At 32.4% G+C, this 9,286-nt stretch overlaps 1 protein-coding gene across 5 annotated transcripts in view; it reads right to left on the bottom strand.

Moving 5' to 3' along the window:
• Positions 1-16: 16 nt before the first annotated feature.
• LOC108685690 (guanine nucleotide exchange factor for Rab-3A-like) overlaps positions 17-9,286 on the bottom strand; it is a 29,808-nt gene continuing 20,538 nt past the window's right edge. For 3 of the 5 annotated variants that reach the window (XM_018190604.1, XM_018190603.1, XM_018190608.1), the window contains exons 2-9: positions 4,426-4,797; positions 3,288-3,579; positions 2,807-3,055; positions 2,299-2,537; positions 1,576-1,959; positions 726-828; positions 562-628; positions 17-277 (exon numbers count right to left, since the gene is read on the bottom strand). In XM_018190604.1, coding sequence (XP_018046093.1) covers positions 198-277; positions 562-628; positions 726-828; positions 1,576-1,959; positions 2,299-2,537; positions 2,807-3,055; positions 3,288-3,579; positions 4,426-4,760 — 1,749 coding nt within the window. In that variant the 5' untranslated portion in view covers positions 4,761-4,797 and the 3' untranslated portion in view covers positions 17-197. Of the gene's footprint in view, positions 278-561; positions 629-725; positions 829-1,575; positions 1,960-2,298; positions 2,538-2,806; positions 3,056-3,287; positions 3,580-4,425; positions 4,798-6,229; positions 6,535-9,286 lie in introns of those variants that run through there. The other 2 variants (XM_018190605.1, XM_018190606.1) reach the window with 2 other exon arrangements.

The raw sequence follows: 9,286 nt of genomic DNA, 5'->3' as shown, positions 1-9,286 counted from the left end.
ATATCAAAGATGTGTGTGTGTGTGTGTGTGTGTGTGTGTGTGTGTATTACACATTGCCTCTCCCCTTCGCTGCAGAAAAGGCCGATAATCGATGAAAGCATCACTTATTCTGTACAATTCATAGACTTCTATTTTCAAGCAATAAATTCTTGACTCGAATTGATTCGAGACTAGATGACATCCCGCCTACGCGAACCTCAAGACGACAATGCCAGACCCAACCGTGCGAAAACCATTTCTTTTCTTAGCCGCGTGATCTCCCAATAAACGTCATGGACTGCAGATTAAAAAATTCCATTATTAACAGAAAAAGTAAAAATTAGTTTTAATTCTTAATATTTTTTTATCATTTCCAATATTTAACTCATCATTTATGTACACGGCAAGCTATATTTGTCGAAAATCTATAACTCCTAAAGAGTGCATGATAAATATGAACAATGTATTTAAAAAATGTATAAAACTTTCTAATAAATTATTAAACATACAGTTTGTTATGTGCTTTAATAAGATTTATCTTTATTATGCTTAAGACATTCCATTCAAGCTTGAAAGACATACCTGAGCTCTTGACGAGACCACGCTCGATGTATCTCAGATAATTAAGAAAGTCACACACTGCTATAATCTACAAACAAAAAACACATAATTTCTTACAAAAATAACTTTTAAAGGTAATTTTAAAATACATAATTTTAAACAATAGTTATATGTGTAGAACTTACTCGATTGCGACAAATCTGCGAAATACATTGCCACTGATTTTCTTGATCACCAAGTCGCATACGATAGTGACATTGCCGTGGTGCTTCCAATAGCGCACATTTTCTGTAATCGAAATATTATCATTGTTTCATATAAAAAATTTTTTTAAAGAAACATCTTAAATAATAGTATAATAAATAATAATAATTTTCCAACTATTGTTGCAACTTTGCAATTTTACAAATTATAATACAATGTTATTGTAGATACGTTACAGAAACATAGAATTGCGAAGATTTAAGAACAGTACAGCAATATATTAATTGACGCATCAAAAAGATTATGAATATTACAATGTAATAATTAAATGTATCTCTCAAAACGAAAATAAATTAAAATAGATTTTTTTCTATCCGAATGCGTATTTTAAATAGTGAATACTTTTTTTTTATTTAATTGGATTCAATTTGATTCAATTAGATGCAATTGGATTGAAAAATTTTTACATTTCCTATTCAAAATTTTGAATTGAATAGTATTCACAATGTATTTGCACAGAAAAAGCTAATATTATTTTTAAATTGAAAGGCATAGAGATATGCTCCATGCAATTCCTATAAGTGAATAAAAATGCATTCAGGATTGAAAAGCATTCATTTTAATATGAATCAATATTTTTGAAAATCTGAATCCATTTCAATTCATTTCAATTCCATTCTCATTTGCTGGGCTATGAATATATTACAATGTAATAATAAAATGTATCTAATATTTGATTATCCTCTAAATGGCAATGAAATCTCACAGTCTTTTTCTTTTATAATATGAAGATATGAAGTATTTCAAGATAGTGAGAAGCTAAGGACGTACTTGGGAAAAGCAAGTTTCGTTTTATCGCTGACGGCCTCGATAAATATGATGCCATCCAGAACGGCTTGCCTGACCTTGGCTCCCAATTCTTTATTCGGAAAATCCAAACAAAGATCAATATCCTCCTTGAATACTCTCGCAACAAAGGGATCGCTCTTATCGACGCAAGGGTTTGCCTTCCACCTAAGAAATTCTGTATGCACTCTCGGATCGACTTCCAGACCAGAATCTTTGCATTCTCTTTCCTTCTCCTTCTCACGATCACGCTTCCAATCCCTCTCGAGAATCTCTTTGTCAGTCGGTAAAGGCGGCCTTTGTTCTTTTATAGGCGAATCAGGAGGCGAATTCTCTCGACCATATTTTAAATTAAAATGCGATGGCGATCTGTGCAACAGAATTGTGTGTAAATTAATTTTAAACGTATTTCTAATTTTATTTTAACTTATAAAAATAAATGCAATAACTTTTTATATCTTTTTAAATAATTATTTATTTTATTCGCATTTTAAACCATATTTTAATTTTAATTTTAAAATAAATTTTAAAATACAATTCTGTCTAATATGTCAATTATAACACGTAAAAATATACTTTCGAAACCGAGAAGCGATATAGAAATGCATAAAATCATAAATATTATAAAGTATCGCTTGAATTTCTCATTTTCAAGGTACCTTTTGCAATTTTGAAAAATTATAAATTTAAAAGAAAATTGTTTATTACCTCCGGTGTTTCTTCATAAAAAGCCCTTGTTGATTCTCTTCCCCATTGTTAATGCGTGCTTTTGTATCGATTTGAGGATGCAGATGAGGATTGGGCCGTGACGGTGTAGACGTGAGTACCAAAGTTTTCAAAGCCGCTACTTCAGCTGCGAGAACTTCTGATTTCATGCGGCTCTCTTCCAGAAGACGCTCTGCCGTCGCCTGACGTACATTTGCTTCTCGAACCATGTTATGTGCCTCCTGAACATACATTTTGTAATTTAACGAAATTTAATTTCTTAACCAATCATTAAAATCATCTAATATCATTTTGTAAAGAATTAAATTAATGTATTAATTTAAATCTGAAATATCGAGGATAATTACGTTTTTCTTTTCTGTTAAATCTTTGAAAACAACTTCCAACATTCTACATAGACAACTTTAATTTTGTTAAATTATAATTTCGTTTTTTAACATTTTAGTGTTGTATCTTGTTCTTTTTATTTCTTTTGTAATATATGACTAACTTGAAAGAGACTGGCAGTGAGTTCTTCGAGCTCGGCTTCTACATCCTGTCTGATTCGAGAAAGTCTAGCCACTTCCTCATCCTTCAATTTCAATTCTTCATGAGCTCTTTTAAGTTCCTCTTGCAGTTTCGCTACCGCGTGCTCCTTTACCTCGGCAACTGCTCTTCCCCATTGCAGGGTGGTAGGCGATGGCGGACCATTGATCTTTTTAGGAACACACAGTAACTCTTGCTTCGATAATTCTTCCGGCTGGAATAATTTTTACAAACATCACGTAAATATTCGTAAATTTATTTCTTAATGTATTTAATATATTAGGTGTGGGAAAAAGTTTATGGCGTTTTTCCCGTGGATTGGCATTAAAAAAACGTCGTGAACTTTTTATATTCGTAATTATTTTTATTCCCTTATTTTAATTTCCCATTTCTATATGAAATGAGATATTAAAATTAAAATTTGATAAGATAAACATTGAAATTACCAGCGTATCTTTAGGAAGACAAAGTCTCTTGGATTCAACGGAATTGTCCTTTTTCAAATCCGTATTGGGTTTTTCATCGCTAGCTTTTCCCACGGATTCAGTTTTGTTCAATCGAAAATCCAAAGGTTTTGTACGTTGAGCTTCAGATTCTGAGACTTCCAGTTCGTGAGATTTTAGTTTTTCGCAGGGTTTTACGGACGTCTTCTCTTCCAATGGATTTCGATGCCGTGATAGGACACCTTGTAGTTTTTCGTTGTACGTGAATAGTGGAGTGGTTTTGGTTGAGTTGGAACTAAAATATGCAAATATCTTTATAATTAATATAATTATCAATAGTATAAATATACATACAACAACAATAATAACATAATTAATGATATGTAACACTTCAAATATCGATCGAGTAACTTGAATATAACATTCGTGCAACAAAAAAGAGAAATTTTGCAGAGAATAGAAAGTTACTTTTTAAGAATAACTTTTACAGTTACTTTTAAAGTAACAAGTTACAGTTACTCGTTACCGAGTAGAAAAAGTAACAAATTAGCGTTACCAGTTACCTCGATTTTTAAAAGTAACTTCTTATCATTACTTGAGAAAGTAACTTTTCGTTATTTTTCTATTACTTTTTTAAAATCGATGACCACCAATCACAGTGGACGAGCCTAAGGACTTTCTAGTCTACGAGTGGCTTGTGTCCAATCATATCGTGTCCAATCATGTGCAAAGTAACAATAAAAGTAATTGTAAAATTCGTTATCATTACCAAAAAAATGTAACTTTGTTACCGTTACAATTATCAAAGAAAAAAGTAGTTACCAGTAAAATTATCAAAAAAGTAATTTGTAACTGTAACATTACAAGTAACTCGTTAGCAACAAAACCATTACTGATACTGCACATTCGATAAAAGAATGAAAAAAGAAGATTAAACTAATTGTAAGTTGAGACAATTAATTATTGAACATTGTAACAAACATTATATTTAATTTTAAAGAAAATAGAAAATTTTGCAGAGTAAATCTCTCAAATTAGAAACAAATGTTATGAATGTATCTTCAAAAAAAATTAATTAAACATCCTTTATAGTTTGTAAGAGATTTCGATAGAAAAATTCAACAATCAACGTTAAACGCACCTATCATCTAGGAACTTGTTGTCATCTTCGTCGAATAGACTAGTGGGCTCTTCGTCCTCATCCTCACGCTTTGTAGCATATCCGAAAAGATCGGTAGCTGCTCTCGCAAGGTCTGATTTAAGAATAGGATGAGGTGGATGCAGCGTAGCACAATCAGTTTCGTCTGTATAAAGCTCATCCTCGTCTGTGGTGTATTCCTCGTCGCCGGTTGTTCCGGTACTCCCAGCCCTTCTGTGCTTCGTCGTAAGCGGTCGATAGGCGTATTCATTCGAGCCGGAAACCGACTCGTTGGATTCCATTGACTCAGGCTGTTGCTGCTCCTGAACTTCTTTCATGACGCCTCACTGTGACCGGATGTAGTCTTCAAGCTTGCTATAACATTTGGTACCTCAGTTATCTCAAAAGTGATATGTAAAAATTTTCTTTTCTTTTGTTTCATTATCAAGTACGCTCTATCTTTTATATTTCAGAAATGCTTCAATAAAAGTCTACGAATATCAATACTATAAATCAATCTTAAATGATAAATAATCGACTTTGTAATTTGTGTAAAAAATTAATAAAATTAAGACAATCAATTATAAAAAATAATTATTTAAATTAATAATTAATAAGCTTATATTTTAAAAGTTAAATATATAAATAATACTTTGAGTAATTAATTATATTCTTACTTAATTTATTACAATTTATTCTTATAATTTATTATATTCATAATGTGAAATTCATTCAATTTTATTTTTAACGGTTGATTAATTGTACGCATGATTATACAATATTAGTATTTGACGAAAACTAATGGAAATTTTCTTCGTGCACCAGAAACTATACAAAAAATGTTTGTTTTATAAATAACTCGCGAATTCCAAGCATTCCTTGCATGTGGGCATCAACATGGACATGCGTGTTGCACGCATATTTCTCTGGTTATTGTGTAAACATGCCTCAAGAAATTTAAGTTTATTTAACACTCCAACCACGTCAAATAAGTCTATTTATTCTCTAGGTCATTTACGCAATCCTCATAAACTTACGTGCGAAAATTTAATTGATAACAGCTGAATAAGAAGAACATTTCCTGCTCATTAATAAAAATTGCGGTACTGTTAATTGCTTTAATTATATATTTATTAAGTCGAGTAGTATATAATATAAAATATGAAACATTGCGCATTTGAACACGAGACTAGTGTAGAATCCTATTTTTAGATTTATCTTTTCTGACACTGTTTCGTTTGACTATTCTAATACCTTCTAACCACTCCAATGCTTGCAGTTACAATACAATTTGAAATAATGAAAAGGAACGAATGTGTGCTATCGTGCGGCACGCATATCCTTACGTCAACTTTCCATATCGTGCACGTGATACTTAAATGAGAAATACATGTATCCACTTATACACCCTTCTACAAATCAAAAATAATTAGTAACTTGGCGAATTTCTATTCCTTTTGCAGATCGTTAATACAACATAACTCAAATAACAGTAAAAAAACATGATAATAAATTCGTGTTAATTAAACGCAAGTATTTTATAGTTAAAATCTCCGTATAAATACAATACTAATTAAAAAATTGATTGTTATTAATACATTCAGTTTTAAAAGATATAACCGTATTTTTCTCCTGGTAATTCACAGAATACGAGTAAACTTCCGGCTTAATTCCGGGGAATAGCGTTAATTGGCGTGTAAAGTACGTGGAAAAACGTAATTTACATACACTCAACCAATTGCTTCTATCGATGCTAGAACTCTATTTCGGAATCTTGAATTTTGAAAAATTATTCAATATATCTCACTTGATTCTTCATTTTCTAACACGATCACTGTGATAGATGCTGATAGATGGACCATAATTTCTCTGATCAGAATCACGGGACGATGCTAATGACTCGTTCGATATTCGAGAATTATTCCCCTTGTATTCTCGCGGGGCAGGCCGTTAACAATGTAATAGGCAGTACTGTGGGATCCACCAAGATGATTTCCTTGGGGGCTATATAAAGGACGCGCGGGGATTGCGTCACGGTTAAATCGTGATCGCGTGAGAAGGCGGCGAGTGGTACAGCCGGGCACACGCAGACACGCTATGCTTCTCTCTCTCTCTCTCTCTCTCTCTCTCTCTCTCTCTCTCTCTCTCTCTCTCTCTCTCTCTGTCATCGCGGGTCATAGAAAACCAAGCGATAACCACAAATCGGAGACGTTTTTTTTTATTTCTAACTGAGAGAAAATTTAAGTTATTTGACATTTTTACAATTGAAAAAGCAATACATATTATTGATATTCAAATACAAATATCTAAACTACGTTCTGCTTAATAACTTAATTTTATCAAAATTTTAATTTCTATACATATTGAATGAAATTAATGGAAATTGTAAAAACACATGCACACACATAAAAGAAATGCAGTATCGACAATGTATATTTATATTTATAATTTAATAACGGAGAAACAAGAAAACAGAAGGGTATTTGGTTTACATTATTTCGCGTTAACGAAGGCCGGTAATCTCGATAGTTAATTATCAATCAACATAAAGAGGATTAGATGAGGGGGCGATTAACATTTTAGAGAGGAAACATCACGTTTCCTGCGAGTTTCTGGCACGATACTGAGTGTATACAATCCTAGCCTTGCGCTCTCTCTCTCACGGCTTGCGTGTGCTAGTTAACGTAACATACACGCGGTTTTTGAATTGACAGCATCTCGATGGTGTGGGTGCGTATGCGGCTACCGTTCGCACGTGTGTAAGCCGCGTGCGACCGCGTACCAGTCGCAGATACGCTCTATGAACAGCGTATCTATCACAACAGACAGCGAGAAAATAGGATTGTCTACCACGTTTTCATTCTGCCGAATATTCTGAGCGCAAGATCTATCTTTCGATATGAAATCAGCGGTACTTTTGAAAGATGTTTTTTTTCAAAAGCGGCACTGTGAGAGCACTAAGCAGGAATTGGAACTTTTATGTAACTTCGTTGAATTCAGATTTCTACTCGCAATAAAATTCGACAATTTGAAATTTCCTTTCTCACTTATAAAATTTTCTTAAAATTTTTAAGTTTTAAAATTGTTTGAACTGGTTTGAATCAAGTGAGATCCGAAATAGCGAGTCAGAAATTTCAAATAAACTTCCCGTGGATATCAAATGTCAATTAAATCGAGATTCTCATTATACGCAGTTTGTTTTCATCTGATTTCTAGTAGCGTGGATAAATTCTATCTGTTCTTCTCATCAACAAGTAATATTTTATTCATAAGATAGATGCTTTATTGAATAAACGTTGCTCTTATTTTCTCTTCATAATCAACAAAATTAGAAAATTAGAAAACAGTACAAGTTTTATATGAATAAATTAATTAATTCTTTATTGAAACGAGTTAGATCACCACACTGTGATTTACATACATGGCATGTATTTAAAAACAAGATGCAACGATATTGATAGATTATATTGTAGATTCAATTTTACAATAAAATATAAAACAAATAGCAATAATCTGAAAAGTTGGCAGCTAAATAATTAATCGTGCAAGTTCAATCAATGGACCAAGATTTTGAATATAATGATAATACTAAAGATAGATACTAAAGATAGATACTACTTCTGCCTTGAGAATTATAGCGAATAGACCTCAATTCATATGACCTAGATGCATGTAAGAGGGGCGTAATTTAATTTCACACTCACAGTATAGACACGCCTGCAGTTAAACAGTCTATTAACGAATTCACAGTACGAATTTGCAATTTATCTAATTATCATTTATTATCTTTTTTACTCACATTTACGTTTTATTATAATATAATAAGTATAATATAAAAATGTAAACATATTTAACAAGTTTGTAGAATTTAGCACAAGATGTTATTTTAATGATCCTAATTTAATTAAATTTGTTATTCACGAGAAAAAGATAATTAAAATTTCTTCGTAAAAAATGCATAAGAAACTCGCTACGAACGTAATACATTTTATGTGATGACACTCTCTGATATAATATAACGTCATCAAAGTTGCCGTGAAGCGCGTGCAAAAGCGCAAAAAGATTTAGAGGCGAAATCAAAGCGTGTTGTTTCACGCTTCATTGTACGATTTGTCAGCTCGGACAAGTGCATTTTAATCTCGTCTTCTTTTATACTGAACAATTATCATACATTGATTGCGAGAAACATGTATTCTCCGCGTTGATACATATGTAACCTTCAGTACGCGGAGTATAGCTACACCTTTCTTTGTCGAACGTATAGTATTCCAGACCGATCTGCACAATTCATGCAACATTTACCGCATACCGCACATAATGCTATTATTTTGTTTTTTTTTTGTACGTCACAGCTGACAAATGCACTTTCACGCGTGCATATAGCGCTGTGTGTATCTCCTTTCTGAATCATAAACTGTCACGGGACGGAAGCTACAATATAGAACTATTGTATAGCTTCCTATTGTAAAATTGACACATCGCTTCGTGAATGATAGAGACAATGACGCGGGTTAATCCAATGTTTCATCTCGCACTCTACCTATGCGATTGAATAACAGTATATAGTTTTCATCAAGTAATTCATACGACATTCATACCTCTGAGATGAGCTACGCTTGTGAAAACAATAATTTAACGAATGCAATAAAGATAACGGGAATAATAGTGCATACAATTTTCAGGTCTTTGGTGATACAAATATCTACAGGGTTGCCACAGAAAATTGATTTTAAAATTCCTTGACTTTTTCAGGTAACTTCCCCAGGTTTACTTTCAGATAAAAATGAAAAATTTCCATGACCAATATAAAATACGTAAAAAATTTTAATATTTAGAATCAAGGAGTGCAAGAAAACTAGCTTAT

This window comes from Atta colombica, unplaced genomic scaffold (genome assembly GCF_001594045.1).
Source record: "Atta colombica isolate Treedump-2 unplaced genomic scaffold, Acol1.0 scaffold155, whole genome shotgun sequence".
Classification (NCBI taxonomy): domain Eukaryota; kingdom Metazoa; phylum Arthropoda; class Insecta; order Hymenoptera; family Formicidae; genus Atta; species Atta colombica.
The sequence above is the reverse complement of the archived record's forward strand: the minus strand, read 5'-3'. Positions and strand labels throughout refer to the sequence as shown.